Genomic DNA, 18,645 nt, shown 5'->3' with positions numbered 1-18,645 from the left:
TTTATTTAGAAAATGCTAGGACATGAGTTCATTGAGATTTAACAAAAAAAAAAGTTATTTAAAGTAAAAATTGAAAAGAGCATTTGAAAGTTAAATTTATTGTACATGATAATATATTTGAATTTTGATCGTTTGATATTTTACGTCATTATTGTACATGATAATATATTTGAATTTTGATCGTTTGATATTTTACGTCATTACGGAACACTTGATAAGAGTTCTGATCGTTCCTATTTTTTATTTTACTTAGCAGATGTTTGGACATGAGTTGATTGAGATTGGACAAAGAGCATGATTTAAAGTTGAAACTAAAGTGATTCTGTAGAAGTTAAAAGTAATGTTTTTACATGATAACAGAGTTGAATTCTGATTGTCTGTTGTTTTGTGCCAATATTCCCGTCTTAAAATTCTTATTCAAGACAACGGTTCATATCGATCGTCAATATATACGTTTAAAAATCGTTCGTCAATATATACGTTTAAAAATCGTTCGTCAATATATACGTTCGAAATTATTAGAGACTTAAAAGTAATATTCTTATCATTGATGGGAAACTTTGTAGGATTCCTCATGCATCTAAATTATATGAGTTGTGAATTTTATTTTTGGGCATCTTTGATAATGAAAACGAAATAATTGACCTAAAATAGCTTGCATTTTTGGACTTCTTTGAGGATAAAAGCAAAATAATTGACTAGATGGAAGGGGATTTTCACTGGCCTATAAAAGAATATAAAGCATATTTGTGATAATTGATTAATAAAATGGGCCATGAAAAAAGATGAGCATGAATTATTGGTTCTCCTAACCGTTTTTTCTTTTATAAACAATAGGATATATTATAAAGTACAAATTATTATAAAATGGCTCAAATAATTGAATCTTATCTATGTAGAGCTAGAAGCTAATATGGATCGATCAAGTTCAATAACTTTAGTTCAAATTATGTAGTTTTATTATCGAATTCACTAAAAATATGTTCACAACTAAAATTTAGAATCAACTATTTACCTCTGATATCAATTTTTCTAATTTTTTAAATTCATAACGTTCAAATTTTGACTCTGTAGTCCACACACAATTATCTATCGGTTCTCTAAGTAATAGAGCTATAAAAATATAAACTATCAAATAAAAACCCCACCAATATTATTACTAGATCAATTAATTTCGATTGAACAAAATGGAGAAATATTGAAGATATATATCTCGTTTAGCCTTTATAAGAGGTATTTTTTTCCATTTCAAACTCTAAAATTGAAGAACGTTTTAATAATGAATAGTTTATTAGGCCTATCTATCATCATATAAATTCTATCTAATAAAACTAGTGAATTTCAAATATCGATTGCCTAAACAACAAAAAGAATTACAAGATACAACAAAAATAAATGAGAAACAACATTTTAAAAATGGAAGTTTCTACATGTAAAATGTAGATTCCGACGTATGACCATGTCAACTTCATACATTTGGATTTTGAGTTATGTTTGATCAGTTTTGAACTTCAGACCTTTGACCTGATTTTCTTTTTCCAACATCTATCCGAATGTATGAAGTGGGTAAATTGGCCAAATCCAACTTCAGTCCCGAAGATTCGAAGTTTGAAACTACATTTCCTCAACCTTCACTTGAATCTTACAAGTCTGAATTTGATTCTGAAACGGCTAAACTTTAAAAATTACGTAGACCGCGTCCTATCTTTAATGGCTATTTATGCACTCCACCCCCACCCACCCACCCACCCACCCCGGCCTAGCTAGTTTGGGCCTTCAGAGTTACCATATATCAGGATCGAAGTTTAAGTGAGTCCTAGGCCCATTTTTTTTTTTTTTCTTCTTCTTCTTATATTGGCCCATATTGTTAGTGACGATCCTTCATCTTTTAAAAAACAAATCAACTTAGTTAATCATTTTAATTCTTTCGTTTTCATCTGGTGTTTGATATTTATTTTGGAGTTTGACTAATTCAGGTTTGCATCGAGATGTCTCACTTTGTGGAGACTAATTTATGTGGCACCTTTTGAATTTTGAGAGTCAAAACAATTTTTAAATTTTGACCATGAATTTGGACATGAAATATTTGAGTTCTTAAAAGTAAAATTTACTGCATTAAAAGTAGGATAAGTCACAGTAATTGATAATTCAAGATGATTAACATATAAGCGAAAAAATGATTTCACTATCAAAATCCGAAACGTGGCACGTAAATTGAAACGGATGAAGCACATTATTGATTGAGATTTGTCTTTCTAACAATCAAATTTGTCACAATTCAGCATGGGTAGGGGAATTTGTCATGAAAAGGAAGAAAATTATACAGAAGTTGATATTTGGGCCGAAGTAGAATTTAAGCTAATCAAACAGTTTATGTCCACAAAGCCCAAGTCGTTTAGAATGGGTTCATGGTAAAAAAAGGCCCAATTGGATACTTCTCGTCTATCTTTACAAAATAGTTATTGTTATAGAATTTCAAGTTTTATGAATATTTTTTCGTAACGAATTTGAAACTCCATAACAATTGCTATTTTTAATATATTTTTTTATAGGAATTGAAGAGCGACTCTTATTGAATATATGTATGTTGTCTAGCTAAGTTTGAACCTATGTATATTAGTGTATATCATAAATTATTTTTCTACCTTCTCAACATATACGCAAAATTGCGTACACACCATCCTTTCAATCTATGTAGTTATGCTACTGGAAAAATAAGATATTAAGAGACAAGGGTAAGAAAAGTTTTCTTGTATTGCTTCTTACCTGATATTTGATATCCACTATGGGGCTCAATCAATTTCATATTCGCATACTGTGAGACACATTTATGAAGACGATGCTTCTAATAGATATGCTATGAGTCTCTTAATTATACTTAGTTTGCTATCCATTTGGTTGATAAATTTCATATAGTTTTAGCAATTTTTTAATTGCCGCTAAAATTCATAGATATTTGCTCGCCCTTATATGTTTTTAACGGGTAGTTAATTTAACGACAAAGGGCCAAATATACCCCTATATTAGTGCCGGCAAAATGAGCCCATATTTTTGTAACCCGCCCATATTTTACGGGTTGGGTGAGTGATTTTTAAATGGGTAAAATATGGGTAAAGTATGAAGTAGTCAAATGAGTTAAGCTTTTAACTTATATTCACTATAAATTCATGATATTACTAAAAATATTGTAATTTCTCTTGCTTTTTATACTCTTCTATATAATTGAAAAGGTGAAGTTTTTGGCCCTCCAAAAATATATATTTTAAATGTACATTTCTTTTGTTACTTATAATTATATTTTTTTATTTCTTTAATTTTATATTGGATAATAACTAGATAGTGTAAAATAAGCAAATCATATATTAGTATTGACATTGCTTAAAGTGCATTAAGCATGTTTTAGTCCTAAAATGCAAATATTCATTTACTTTGAAATTAAAAATATTTTCCCCTTGTTATTACATAAGTTTATTTTATATTGAAAAGTTATAGGTTTTTTTTTTATGATACAATAAAACTAAATGAAGCATTTTCAACATTTTTCATCTAAAAAAAGACTAAAATATTTTCTCCATGTTGAATTCTTAAGTATATTACAATTTACTCATGAAAATATGGGTAAACTAGTATTTTACCTAACCATTTCTTACCCAATCCAATTTTACCCATATCAAATATGGGCGGGTTGAGTGATTACCCATTTTATGTTGACCCATTTTCAACCCGCCCAAATTTTACCCAACCCGCCCATTTGCCACCCCTACCCTATACTATAAAAAATAGTTTAAATATACCCCTAGTTATACTTTCGGGCTTAAACAGAAGGTGTATATTTAGCACGAAAATATAACTAAGGGTATATTTAAACTATTTCCTATAGTACAAGGGTATATTTGGGCCTTTGCCGTTAATTTAATGGTCGATAAAGCCTTTACAACACAAGCTACTTTAAACAAAGGGAAAACTATCTATCTAGACATACTTAACTAGCACATATACATATTTTATCTCTACTTTGAAATTATTACATAGAATACCACTTTTAAAAAAATATACCATATTTTTAAAAAAAAAATCAGATACACAATCCCTTTAAAAATGATAATGTATAATTATCTTAAAATTACATCACCTCAATTAGTAGGACACTAACAATTCAAATTAATTTCTCTTTATTCTTTTCAGCCGTTTACCTCCCCAATCCCAAAACAGATATCTCACGTATCCCACCATTACTACAATTAAAAAATTACTATGGTTTATGATTTCGTTATTTTAGAAAAACTTGTTAGAGTTAATTTGCAAAGATTCTGTAAATCCGTTTGGATTGTTAATTATTCATCAATTAATTCTTTAATTAAGGAGATTATTTACACCCCTTTAATTCAAAGTAATAAATTGTGTATCTCGACTTGTAAAATCGATGGATGCATGTATCTCGCGAGTAATGATACATGTATCTCAAGGCCGAAAAATTTGAAACTTTAAGATACAAATAAAGGAATTGATGAAGAAGATGAAGTTTATAATTATAAAATTATTATGATTTATAAAATTGTTAGATATGCAAGGATCTTGTAAATGGGTTGTTAATTATTTATCAATTAATCCTTTAATTAAGGAAATAAGTTACACCCCTTTAATTCAAAGTGACAAATCGTGTATCTCGACTTTTAAAACCGATGGATACATGTATCTCCCAAGTAATGATACTCCTCTAATTATGGAAATCAATTACTTTTTATAGTGTATCTCGAACAACTTAAACGACTTGAAAATAATATAGTGCATATACATGAGAAAAATGTCTACAAATTTTATGTTGTGTATCTCGTAAAAATATTATGTATCTCGATTTTGGGTAGCATATATGATTACTAGATTGTTGTAGTTTGCATTATCTCTCAAAATTATGTTTTCATATTCAATTTCAGATACCCATGAACCGGAATGCCTCAACAATACTGTGATATTCGCCATAATAAAAAAAATTCAAAAATTTAAAGGGTGAAAAGAATCTAAATTTGATGAAGAAGATGAAGAAGTTCAGAAAATAATTTGATATATAAATCGTTGATGATGAAATGGAGCCATGAATTACGTTATGATTGTTATATCTCCCATAGCTTAATCCTTCAATTAAGGGATTATCTCCCTTGACTAATTCAAATTAATTAAGGAACGTGTATCCTATCTTTTAAAACATGTATCCCTCCTTTAAATTTTAATAGAGTCATGTATCTTAAGAATTATTACCCATGTATCTTAGGAATAAAAAGTGGTATAGGAAATAATATTGAAAACTAACGGGATTCCTAGTAATTGGGATGTAAAGTAATGGGATATATGTAGTTTACCCTTAAACAAATGTGTTTATCAATAAAAGTTTTAGCGGCCATTATTTCCACTATAATTCATAATTATTACCGCTAAAAGTCTTTGTTTTATTTTATTTATTATTGTAGTGCCATCAAATTTATACCTAGTGGTATAGTCTTAGCACTTTAGCACATGAATAGTGGAGTTCTCATATCCCCTAATGGACATTTCAAAGCATACATATTACCTTTTTATAGTGCTAGAAAAATTATGATTTCCTCAAAAGTTGAAATTGACAACTTTAGTGTCCCATTTAAATTGATTTATTTCAAGTGTTTCAAAATATTTTTCATAATATTTAGGTAAAATAAAAGTAATTTTAAGTTAAAAAGTTAAAATAAATCAAACATAAAAAAATTTAATTTACAAATCAAAAGTTACAATCTTATTCAAACAGTCCGTTTATAAATGACTTGACTAGGGTTGTTCATGGTTATGGTTAAAAAATCAAATCAAACTACAATCCGAACCAAACTGATTTAAAATTTTGATATTTAGTGTGATTTGGTTAGGTTTGATTTTAAAATTTGAAAATCGATACTATTTGGTTTGATTTTTGGTTTTACTAAAAAAACCCGCAAAAATAACCAAACTGAACCGAGAAATTTTATATATATATATATATATATATATATATTATAATTATTTAATATTGTGCATAAGTAATATATAATATTTTGTTACATTTTAATTAACTTAAGTCTTTAACTTTATCATCTTTTAAGCCCAAAAATTAAATTTTAGCCAAACTATTAAAATCCTACTTTAGTTTTTACCTACCCTATCTCACATCAGATAATGAATCATTTTGTTTGTTAACAATAACTATAGTATTGTTTAATTGAATTCACAATGGCTTTCGATGAATTTTTTCATGTACTAGGTGTCTATGTCTATCGAGATGCGTATGCCCTCAACATATTTATTACTTCCAAATCGGAAAAACCAAAATAAAAAAAAACGAAATCAACACTAACTAAACTGATGTTTATTTTTTTCGTTTGATTTTAAAATTTTAAAAACCATCTAAATTAATTTTATTTTAATTTTGACCAATAATCGATCCAAACCGAACCATTAACCCCTGAATTTACCATTGGACAAAAACCTTTTGAGTTGATCCTAAATAGAGTAACAATGAACTCATTGTCCATTTTTGGATGGATGTTTTTGTCAAAAAGTTGAAGGGGGAAAAAGTTGTTAAGTCTTGTTAGTCAAGTCCAAGAATTTGGAGGTAATAAAAAGTTTTTCCCACTAATAGATATAATGGGAGGCTTTCACATCAACCACATTTTGCTTTTAAGTTATATTATTATTATTATAAAGATCTTTACATATATCAATATAATAAATTTTTTCTACATTGTTAGTAAATATAGAAATATTATTTGTATACTAAAATTTTCGATCATTGAAAGCAATCTTTACAACAATGAGAATCTCCACGCAACAACCTCTACTGATAAAAATGGATAATGAATTTATAAAGGTTTTGATAGTTTTAATGTATTATGAAATAAGATATTTAAGTAAAATTAAAAATTTTAATTTCTAATTCTTTTTGCAAACTTCATTGTTCATAGTTGTGACAAAAAATGCATTATAAACTAATTCAACCAACCTCATAATTAAAGCAAAAAAACTTATTTACATGATTAATAATTTGTATACGATCAAAAAAAATTTATAATGATATTGTATGTCTTGATGTTTTTGAATGTTATAACAATGTATTATTATAAAGAATGTATAGTATAACATAACACGAATGTTAATTGGGTGGAAATTTTGAATTAAACCTAAATAAAACTAAGTTATTATAATAAAATATTTTCATAGAGAATAAAAATTATAGAAAAGTTTAACGGTATATAAAATATTCAATTCATTCATGAATCAAATCCTTAACAATAGCCAATTGATTAACTAAAAGTTAATTTTAAAAAGATCTTATTAATTTAGAACATTAATAATACACAAAATCGAATCAATCGATAAACACCGCTTAACATATATATATATATATATAAATGTTGAAGTTCAACAACGCGTTTACATTTTAATTATTATTATTTTGACTAATTCTTTTATAATGAAGATCAACACACTTTCACTTGCAGTCAAAAAAGTTAGCACTTTCATATCATTATTTATTATTTCTCCCCACAACCCCCCTACCCTTTTTTTTTACAATGCACTTTTAAAAAGAGAATTAATTATAAGAATAAAATTAAAAAATAATTAATTTTATTTTACTTTTATAAATTGATAAGTTAAAATATGACAATTATTTTAATAATATGTGAAATATATCTATTTATTATAATACTCATATTAATTGATATAATTCTCAGATCTTGAAAATTATTTTGAAGATTAGTAAATAACATTGATGATAAAACGTGAAAACTAAATATTTTTCTCTTCATTTGAGAAAAAAGTAATAAGTAAAAGTGAAATGTATTTTTAGTATAATGGACAAGTAAAGAAAAACAGAGGTAGATTGATGCATTCTTCCTTTCAAACCTACTGCAACAACAATATATCAGTATAATCCAAAAAAAATAAAAATCATTCAGATATAGTGTATAGAAATCTCAACTCTATCTCAGAGGTAAAGAGACATTTAATATTTCAAACATGTTTAGATAAATTAAAATTACTTAGAATTTGATATTTATACTTTACTTAAGCAAATTCTCTTTTCAAAAAAATAAAAATAAAAATTTAAGCACATTAAAAACTTTATTGAGATTTTGAGTAGATTATTTTTCTTCAAAACCTTACATCATGCTCTATGCTAAGTTGTCTTCCACTTAGTCAAAAGATCAACAAAAAAGAATACTATATAATTTAGTTTAGTTCTCATCTATTTGCATTGTGATGAGATAATTGAAAGTCTTCCACACTTAATTAAAAATTTAAATATGAGTACAAAAAAATTATATTAAAACTATTGTTCTTAATATTGAATTCTATCGTACTTGAATCTGAATTAATCAAACTATAATATAAATTATAAATTTTGAATAAAGATAAAAATAAATTTTGAATAAAGATAAGAGTATAGTTATCCTCCACAATGAAGACAATAGAGTATAGTCCACTAAGAAAAATAAATAAAGATGAAGAGAAAGTGGAAAATCCACTTTGAAGGCTGACAAAAATTGTGAAAATCTAGGTTCCCATTAACACATACAGAGTATAGATAGCTTTTTTCTTGTTAGACAGAATCACATCCATGCAAAGTCCCTAACTTTAAATTGACTCCCATTTCTCCACCCACCTCCTACCCCCTACCCATCCCCAATCTATTACTCCCTCAATCGAACCTGTTCGATATATTAAAAATAGTTTTTCAATAGTATTTATTTAGTTTAAAAAATTAAGAGATAATTTATTTTTTATATTCTTTTTATTAAATATTCACTCCGTCTCATCTTATGTAAAATAGTTTGACTCGGCACATAGTTTAAGAAAGAAAGAAAGACTTCTAAAATTTATGATCCAAAATGAATAATAGAAATTTGTGTGGCAGTAATCAATTTATCAAGGGTAAAATAAATATTTTATAGTTAATTGTTACTTAATATACAAATGTGTCATTCGACTAAAAAGAAAAGTAAGTCACATAAATTAGGATAAAGGGAGTACTATTTATTATTTAACATATCTCTCAAAGCATTAAGTTTAATAAAGTCAAAGAATAAAATAGTAATATTATTTTTATTATTTATTATTTCTTAAGGGGTGTGCTAAGTCAATAGTTGACAACTATTATAGGACATAGAGAGTACTATTTTCTACGTCTTATATTAGTTCATTACTTTTTATTTTACACGTTATTTAAGAAATTATAAATAAAAAAATAATTTTACTAATTCACCATTTAAAAATTAATTTTATAAATAATGAACACTTTTAAAATGAATTAATTGAAAGGATAATAGGAGTATATGAAAATTTTAATTAACATTTTGTTGATTTAATAAGGTGATCAACTAATATGAGATAACTATTTTTTAGTATAATTATCAACTAATATGAAACATAGGAAGTATTATCTTATTTTTATTTTTTTTGAATTTGATTAATTTAAATTCATATCATAATTGGAAACTCATTTGCTTATTGTAATATCGTTTATGTTCAGAACGATTTTTTAACATCCATCATAATAGAGTAAGATTGTGAATTCAAATCTCATCGTCATCAGTTAAGACATTGACTTCTAATAGTTCAATAAAAATATAATTTGAAGCTCATTTGCTTATTACAATACCGTTTTATATTCAAAATGATATTCAAATATCCATCACAAATCAAGTAAGACGTTGAATTTCGAATCTCATTGTTATCGAATAAGATGTTGAATTCGAGTTTTACCACATCATATAGCGTTCAAGTCAATCTTCAAGTATCAGATCATGAAATTGATCGGAAAATCTAATCTTCAAATATTTTCAAAAGTCAGTTTTATAATTTTTGAAACTTTTACTTACAAAACTTTCAACTTTTTCCCAACAATATACATGTCTAAACCCAACTTTAAAATTTTTAAATCTCAACATAAAAAACTCAAATTTCCAAATTTTTACTTCAAAATATACGATAAAACAATCTTATTCATTCAACCGCGATCCATTTACCCTCATGATTATTCCTGACTTTGGTAGAACCAAAAAGCTTACAATAACTAAAGAAGACCATTAATTCTTCCCCCACTAAAATTCAAAGCTTTTGTTATCTCTTTCATTAATACTTCTTCATCTTCTTCTTCTTCTTCTTTTCTCTTTCATTCATCTTTCACCAAAATTTCAACATTCATATCACAAAATTCAGCCATGTTTGTCTATCTCACATATCTTCATCAAAAACCCATCTGAAAAAACCCAAAATCCCCAAAAAAATCCGACCCATTTTCAGCCATGTTTAGCTATCTCATACTACATCAAAAACCCATCTGAAACCAGAAATTGTTCCGACCCATTTACCCATTTTCATCGATAAACCCGACCCATTTATCCATTTCTGTATTTAGGGATAGAGATGTACAAGAACCAGTTACAGGAGTTAGCACAGAGGAGCTGTTTCAATTTGCCCTCTTATGTATGTATAAGAGAAGGTCCTGATCACGCGCCGCGCTTTAAGGCCGTCGTTAACTTTAACGGCGAGAGTTTTGAGAGCCCTCATTACTGCTCAACACTCCGGCAAGCTGAACACGCCGCCGCTGAAGTTGCACTTAACGCCTTATCTAACCGTGGTCCTTCTCACTCTCTAGCTGCACGTATACTTGTAAGTATATATATATATTTGTATATATTTATATTCGTCTTTTATTGCTGTACCGCTAGGGTTCCGGCGGCATTTTTGCTGTTCTTCTCCGCCGGAGTGTTGCTAATGTGCGCCGTACGTGTTGACTGTGTTAATGTGCGCACTATCGTCCTTTTTCGAGCTCTGGACCGGAATTAATGACTCCGGTTTATGAGGTTAGTTGGGGAAATTAATGGTATTGAAATGACCAAAATGTCCTTTGTCCTAGTTTTAAATATTCGCATTGAGTGCCGACTAAATCGAAACCAAGTACACACATTTGCTTGTAATGTCATGTTTGACTTTACGAGAGTTAAATTAATTACTTTTAGTGACTAAATTGGATAGATTAACTCAATATTTTACGAATTAAAGTTTAAATACTAAACAATTTTAAGATAAGTATTACTTCTCCATTACATTTTACGACTTGATATGATACTCTCTCTGTCCCTAATTACTTGTTCACTATTGAATTGATACATTTATTAAAAAAACAGTGATTGACATAGTGAGTTTATCATTTTACCCATATTAATTATGAAGTGGATGAATTAAAAACATAAGAATTTTAAGAAGTTCTACATTTTTCAAAATAATTGATTGACGGTATAATAGTAAATTTTTTTTGTGCTTTTTGATTTGTCAAAATGGACAAGTAATTAGGGACAATTGAAAAAGAAAAAGTGGACAAGTTATTAGGGACAAAGGTATTTAAGAAAATAAAATAAAATTTGAAACTTGTGATCTGAGATAATCGTTTAATCAATTCAGCAGGGGTAAAAAGGAGAATTTTAAAGTTTAATTGTTTTTAATTATAGAAAGGTGACATTCTTTTTCAGATCGACTAAAAAAGAAAAAGTATCACATGAAATGAGCGGAAGAAGTACAATTTTTCAATTTTTCTCATGTCAATTTAATGAGTAAATATATTTTAAAATATTAATCAAAATTTATATAATTCAACCATCCAAAAGAGAATTATATAAATATTATCACTTTAATTGTTAACTACGAAATTAAATTACTTTGTTTGGTATAAATTTACCAATGTACTTGTTAAAATGTAGGTGATTTTTTTTTTTTTTTTAGAAAAGTTGGGTAATTGAATGTAGTGGGAAAAAGAAAAAAAAAATTCTAATGGGAAGTTTCTTGGAGGGACCATAATTAATATGGGTTTTCTTGTCTTTATACATTTGCATAACAGCTGATTTGGGTCTTCTTGTACTGTTTTGATAATTTTTTTTGATAAAGGTAACAAAGTACTGTTTTGATAATTAATTTCCTTAAATGAGGGTATTTTAGTAATTAATTATTATATATATATATATATTTAGAAGTTTTAATTTATTTTTATTTTTTATCTCAAGTGATTTTGCATATTAAATTTTGCTACCTACCTTACAGTATTTATTTTATTATTAAAGACCCATAATAAATAAGTGTGGAAATTGTAGATAAGACCTGTCAAATTGGGTAGTAGGAATCAGTCAACATTTGAATTGTGTTTAATAGATATAAATTATGAAATAATTAATATTTTTTGAAGAGGTTATGTGATTAAGACATGATTAAAAATTACTGAGTTCCTACTAATTAGTTTATATTCTACTTGATTAACTTGTTGAAATAAGTGTTATTGCATTGGGTTAATGAATGTGACAAACCGCGTATGCTCGGGGTGATTTCCTCTCATCTACCTAAATATTGATGGACAGCGTTATCTGTTACATGTGTTGATAGGAAGTAATAGGTACTTAGTCGGATACTTGAGGTGTTGCAAGGCGTCTGCCACCACACTTATAAGAAAGTGGTGGTGGCATTCGGGGCAACTGTCTAAGCTCAGGTGATTTCTTCTCATCTGTCCGAATTTTGATGGACAAAGTTACTTAGCTCATATGTCTAAATCTTAGTGGATGTAGTTACCCATTGCATGCAGGGGCGGAGGTAGCATTCATGATACGTGTTTGACTGAATCTAGTAGTTTTAGCCCAAATCATGTACTACAAAATTCATTAAATACGTACAAGAAATAGCACTTGAGGTTGCCATCCTAGAATTCTGAATTCATAAAGTTTAAATTCTTGATCTGCCTCTATGGCGTGTGCTTAGGTACTCGTTTGAATAGTCAAGGTGTTGCAAGCTGCCCCGGTCACTACCTTTATTAAAAAAGATGAATGTGGCAAACTTTGAGTTTGGCACATGTGTGGAAGTTCAGAGGTTAATTAATTTGAATCTAGAATTGCTTCTATATTTATGGAGCATGACAGAGACTGAACACATGGGCATTGTTGACTTTTATCATGTGTGTGAACTCTTGCTCATTCATATAATTTATAATATTGAGGGTAAGTATATGACATAATAATAATAATATTGGGTATTAAGGGGGAGTTTGACCATGACTTTTTTGTTTTTTTTGTTTTTTTCTGGAGTTGAACTCCATAAATCATGTTTGGCCATAAAATTCCGGAATTCAACTACACCAAAAAGCCGTTTTTGCTTCTTATTTTTCCATTCCAAATTACTCACAAAAATTTAAAAACAAATTCAATTTCTATTCATGGCCAAATGCAACTATTTTTATGATCAAACGCCCCCCTAAGTTTAAGGTATTTGGTTCAGCATGACAATTGGAGAAAAAGTATTTAGCTAAGCTTCATATTTTTGGCATTTGTCTCCCTATATATCTTGGAAGAAGCATCTGCATGTGACTGTCCACTTCCATGAGGTTTCTTCCATAAATATCATACTCATTCCGTTTTAATTTGTTTGTCTTAGTTTAACTTGGTACGGAATTTAAGAAAATAAATAAAGACTTTTGAATCTTGTGGTATCTTTAACTAAATATATGTGTAATGTACCAAAATGTCCATTAATCTTGTGATTTTAAACATGTCTATGTGTGATGTTGATATGTAAGAGTTGCCAATTAGGAAACAACTTTCGAAACAAATGATAAAGAAAAGTACAACAACCAAATTGAAACAAAGGAAGTATAAAATTGGCATATGCTTCATTTTATGTGAGACTATTTAAATGAACAGTTACTTTGATATGGTGATTCTTGAAATATACTAATTTAACTTGAGGCTAGTGAAAGTTTTTGGTGTAGAAAAATTATTCACTCTGTTTTTCCACCTCATTGAGCATACTCCTGCAAATTGATTTGGATCACATACTAGTTATGTAGAGATTCGGTATCTCAAGGGATCCTGGAAAATGTTTTACAGGAAAATAAGTGGTCTTGTATTCAGTATGTAAGCAGAAAAGTATTATCCTAAATGCATACGTATATAATCTTAGACAATCACTACGGGAGACGGGTGGGGGTGCAGGTGCGGGGTGGTGGGGAGGACACAATAATGTGGAATGGTACTTGTAGAACTTGTTATTTTCCTCATTTTCAAGGAAATAGTTTTCATTGAGAAAATGTTCAAAAAGTTTTGATCAACAAAGCATGAAAAAATTGAAAAACATTTTCAGCAAAATGTTTTTTTCCTCAGTACCAAACACATCCTATACTGCAGCATTGTTTGTACAATGAATTATTCATTGTATACGTCACTAATTTCTCGTGATGACTATAAGTCACTGGTTTGATGACATTGCTGAAGTTCTGTTGTTTTCTTTGTTGGATGAAATTAATTGTAGGATGAAACAGGCGTCTATAAAAATCTGTTGCAAGAGATAGCACAAAGAGTTGGAGCTCCTTTGCCTCAGTACACAACCTATCGGTCAGGACTTGGCCACCAACCTGTGTTTACAGGAACAGTAGAATTGGCTGGAATCACATTTACTGGTGAACCTGCCAAGAACAAAAAGCAAGCTGAGAAGAACGCTGCCCTGGCAGCTTGGTCATCGTTGAAACAATGTAAGGCTCCCACTCCTTCAAGATAATATTTACTTTGAGTAATTGCGCAGAGTTTTATAGTCAATATGTTCTGCATATGCTGCTCATAATCTGTGTAACGGTGCACGGAATTTGTGTGGTAGTAGGTTCATACATGTTGCTCCTTTTTATTCCGGAAAAAATGTGTCTTTCCTGTGGTCTCTTTATGTTCTGTATTGCTAGGGTATATGATTGTCTCTGTGTGACCAATAGGTCACGGATTTGAGCTGTGTATTGAGCCGCTCATTCTTGTGTCAAAGCAGACTGCCTACATTACATCACACCCCCCTTGGAGAGACCCTTCCCCACACCCTGCATGAATGCAGGATGCTTTGTGTACCTGGATGCCCTTTTATTACAAGTGTATACAGTATCTGTAACTTGTAAGTATCAGTGATTGGAGAGGAAAAGGTTCTGTATATGTCACTGCTAATTTTTATATATTCAAATACTTCAGTATCGTTCTCCTTCGTCTTTTGGAGGTTTAGCCACTGTAACCTTTGCACACAATATGTTAATGTAGAAGAAATAGGACAAGGGGAAGAAAGAAAGTAGTATTCTAATTGTCAATCAGGCCTGGGATAGATAATAAGATGAACTATTTAAAAGATTCTTATCAATTACCTTAGTAAGCAACGTGAATTTTGCTTGTGTTAGATACTGAGATGCTAGAATACGTGAGTTCTTCCATTTAAAGCTGCGGCACAGTTTCCTTTTCCTTGTAATACATGCAGTCATCTGATTCTTAGCTAGTGTTCAGCTAACAGATTTTCTTGCTTGTGTTAACTTGCTCAGTCTGATTTTCGATTGAAAATTTCAACAAGAATTGGGAAAAAAAGGTGGAGGGGGGAGGGGGGAGGGGGGTGGATACAAAAAGGTCAATACAGAAGGCAACTAGTTTATTTCCTTTATTCCCACCAAACCTTTCATGTAGAGTCTTATCCGTTCACCTCTTGCCCGCAAGAAAATTCTCTAGCTCATCGGATGAGCACCTTATACTGTTGCATCTACAGCCTATTGCTTATAGCTCATATTCTCATGCTCATTTGATAAATAGAATAACTTGTGAGATTCAGGTTAATCCTGAAAGGATGGTAATGTTTTTTGGCTTAAGGAGTATTGATGAAAATAAACATTTACCAAAAATATAAAGGCGGGAACTGTACATTCTATCTTTACAAGGTAGGTGTAAGGTCTACGTACACTCTACCCTTCTCTGACCCCACTTGTGGGATCACATTGGGTATGTTGTTGTTGTTGTACATTCTGGCCTTATGGTTTAAACATATTTGACTGGGAATCAGACAGGGATGCATAAACATCCAAAGACAGATCTTCACACTAAACCAGTGCAAATTTTCTTGATACATTTATGCTTAAACTAATCCAAACACTTTACCCGAAATTACTTTTCAACATCTAAACCTAAACGAAAATCCAAATGCCACCTCACTCTACATTTTTGTCTTTAAGATTCATGTTGCTGTTTCGACCCGCCTATCAGAACTTAAGAGCTTCTGGTTGGCTCATCCATCATGGAAATGTGTTCTGTTTCTGATGATTCCTTATTAGTACAAACTTCCTTTAGCTCCTCATTATGCTACTTCATATTATAAATATATTTACATAATTGCTTCTTTCTGAAAATGTGGAACAAGTTTCGCGGGCAATAAAAGGTTTGTTTCTTTACAGTGGCACAGCAAGATGCAAGTTTATCATCTGAACTGGAGAACAACGACGAGCAGGAACAGATCAGAATAGCAAGAGCCTTACTGAATTACCGTTTGAAGGAACAGTTAGAAATGGCCAAATCTGGCAAGGTTCCAATACCATTCCAGAAGAAATTTCCAATTCCATCTCCTCGACCATCAAGTCCACAGCGTCCTGCAGTCACGACATCCAAAATACTCCCCTTAATCTGCCCGAAAACAGTTAATCGTTACAGATCGTCCTCCACGACAATAAATGACAGCCATTCCTCATTATCACAGCCGCTGCCCCAATCACAAACTTCCTCATCAGAAGGCCGCACAGTTTCCACCCGGATATCTCCTGCTCCATATATGCCAGTAAGACAATATACTAGGACACCTTACCATGGTATTGCTCCGCCTGTTACAATTAGAACAGCCGTGCCAGTTTTCTCTGCACCACCTCGTCCACAATCTACCGGATGCCCAGCTCAAATGATGCAGGCCCGACCAGTTCGAGTTGCACCACCTGTCTGTATTAGGCAGGCTATCCCGGTATATGCTGCTCCACCAGTCAAAAAGGAAACTGTGGCACATGCTACTACTACACTAAGCAGGCCATCAGCTCAACCTGAGGAAACTGTGGCACGAGCTACAACTGCTCCAAGCAGGCCTTTAGCTCAGCCCAAGGAAACTGGGACCAATGCTGGCACTGAGGTTGATGAATCAACGGCAATGAAGTGCTTGGAGGAGCTCAGTTTATGACAGTGGCTTGGTCCTTTGAATCTACCAATACCTATGTCAAACATTTTTGTTGTCTTCTTTTAGTGCTTGGTGCTTGAACAAACAAAGGGAAATGAAATGCTTGGGAAGTTCAGAGAATGATAGTAACTTTGGACATAGTTAAGCTATTGATATCTATGTTAACATTTCTGTATCTACTAGCATAATTTTGCTTTCTTTTGTTCCCTTTCCTATTTCAATGTTCCTTTCTATTTCTTGTGCATGTAGTTCCATGCTGTGTTGTGCCGAGGGCCTACCGGGAACCTCTCTACCTCACAAAGGTAGGGGTAAGGTCTGCATGCGATCCTCCCTTTCTCAGAGTTCACTCGTGGGATTACACTGCATATGTTGTTCCATTATCCAAACTCATATTTGATGCAGCTACGATACAACAACAACAGAGATACAGTGTAGACCCACAGGTAAGGTTCGAGGAGGGTGATGTTTAGACCTTATGAAGGTGGATTAATTATATATAACTTTACCTTGCATTTTTACTAGAACCTATTTTCATGATATGAACCCTTAACTCATAACCTCTTTGATCACATAACAACTTTTATCGTTATGTCAAAGCTCCCCTTACGTAACAACAAGATACTTTGCATTTCTCTTAGAGATTGTTTTGATGATTATTTGAAAGTATGACCTCTTAACTACATGACAATAACTTTTATTGCGCCAATACACCCTTTCAGTATTGAACTATAATTACAGAGCTTTGGGTTCAATTCCGAGCTCGAAAACTTCAAATCACTTACTGCCTTACTAGCAAACCCTGTAGAACCACAAAACCACTACCAACAACAAGAATTTACTGGAGTGAACATAAATCTTATCACTACTTTGTGAAGATAGAGAGACTGTTTCTGAAGTACTCTCGTAATATTACAAAACCAAACATTTAAATCAAAGAACAAGTCGTAAATTTTTCAACCTACTTAGTCAAATAAAGGATAGAGCAACATCCTAATTAATCAAATGTGACTCTGTCTAAATCTTCTAACACAAACCTAGAAAGATTGCACAGTACATTATGGTTCAGTAGCAATAAATTCTTTGGTTATTAAATTCAAACAGAAGCAATGTATGGTCTATGGACCCCTATATATTGCAACATTTGTCCAATATTTAATCAAAACTTCTATTGTCCTTGTAACAATAATATAGGAAACATTTTTAAAAAATATTGGACCATTTTTATGATTGAGCCATGAGAATACTCATTTGGTAATTGAGTTGTGTTCTTCATTTATTATGTATGAAACTACTTCTTGTCCTTCAAATTTATCATCCATTTGTCACTTGTGGACAATACTCCTTCATTCTTAACCAGAAGTCTCGAGTTCAAAGAATCAAAATTGTTGGGTATGGACTACAAAGTCGCTTTTATGAGGAAGCATTTCACCCTTACTGTGGGACTTCATGATGTGAATCCAAATTTAATCGAGTCCTTGTAATGTATTTAATTGATTAATGAAAACTTCAAATAGAGTTGTATTCTAGTGTATAGGGAAAATTTGATCAAAATATTCTTTCATTTAAACATGGCTGAAACTTTTTTATGATTGCTATACTTTTGTTTGT

General features: G+C 30.7%; 1 protein-coding gene across 1 annotated transcript; it reads left to right on the top strand.

Annotated features, from left to right (window-relative positions):
* Nucleotides 1-10,063: 10,063 nt before the first annotated feature.
* Nucleotides 10,064-17,229, top strand: LOC125818284 (double-stranded RNA-binding protein 2). The gene is made up of 3 exons (XM_049497828.1): nt 10,064-10,674; nt 14,347-14,566; nt 16,277-17,229. Exons 1-3 carry the CDS (start codon nt 10,429-10,431, stop codon nt 17,038-17,040), a joined length of 1,230 nt encoding a protein of 409 aa, XP_049353785.1. The 5' UTR covers nt 10,064-10,428; the 3' UTR covers nt 17,041-17,229.
* Nucleotides 17,230-18,645: the final 1,416 nt, after the last annotated feature.

The sequence above is a fragment of the Solanum verrucosum genome, unplaced genomic scaffold, assembly GCF_900185275.1.
Source record: "Solanum verrucosum unplaced genomic scaffold, falcon-dt-bn FXZP01000253.1, whole genome shotgun sequence".
NCBI classification, from domain to species: Eukaryota; Viridiplantae; Streptophyta; class Magnoliopsida; order Solanales; family Solanaceae; genus Solanum; species Solanum verrucosum.
Note: the sequence above shows the minus strand (reverse complement) of the source record. Positions and strands in the feature narration are given on the sequence as shown.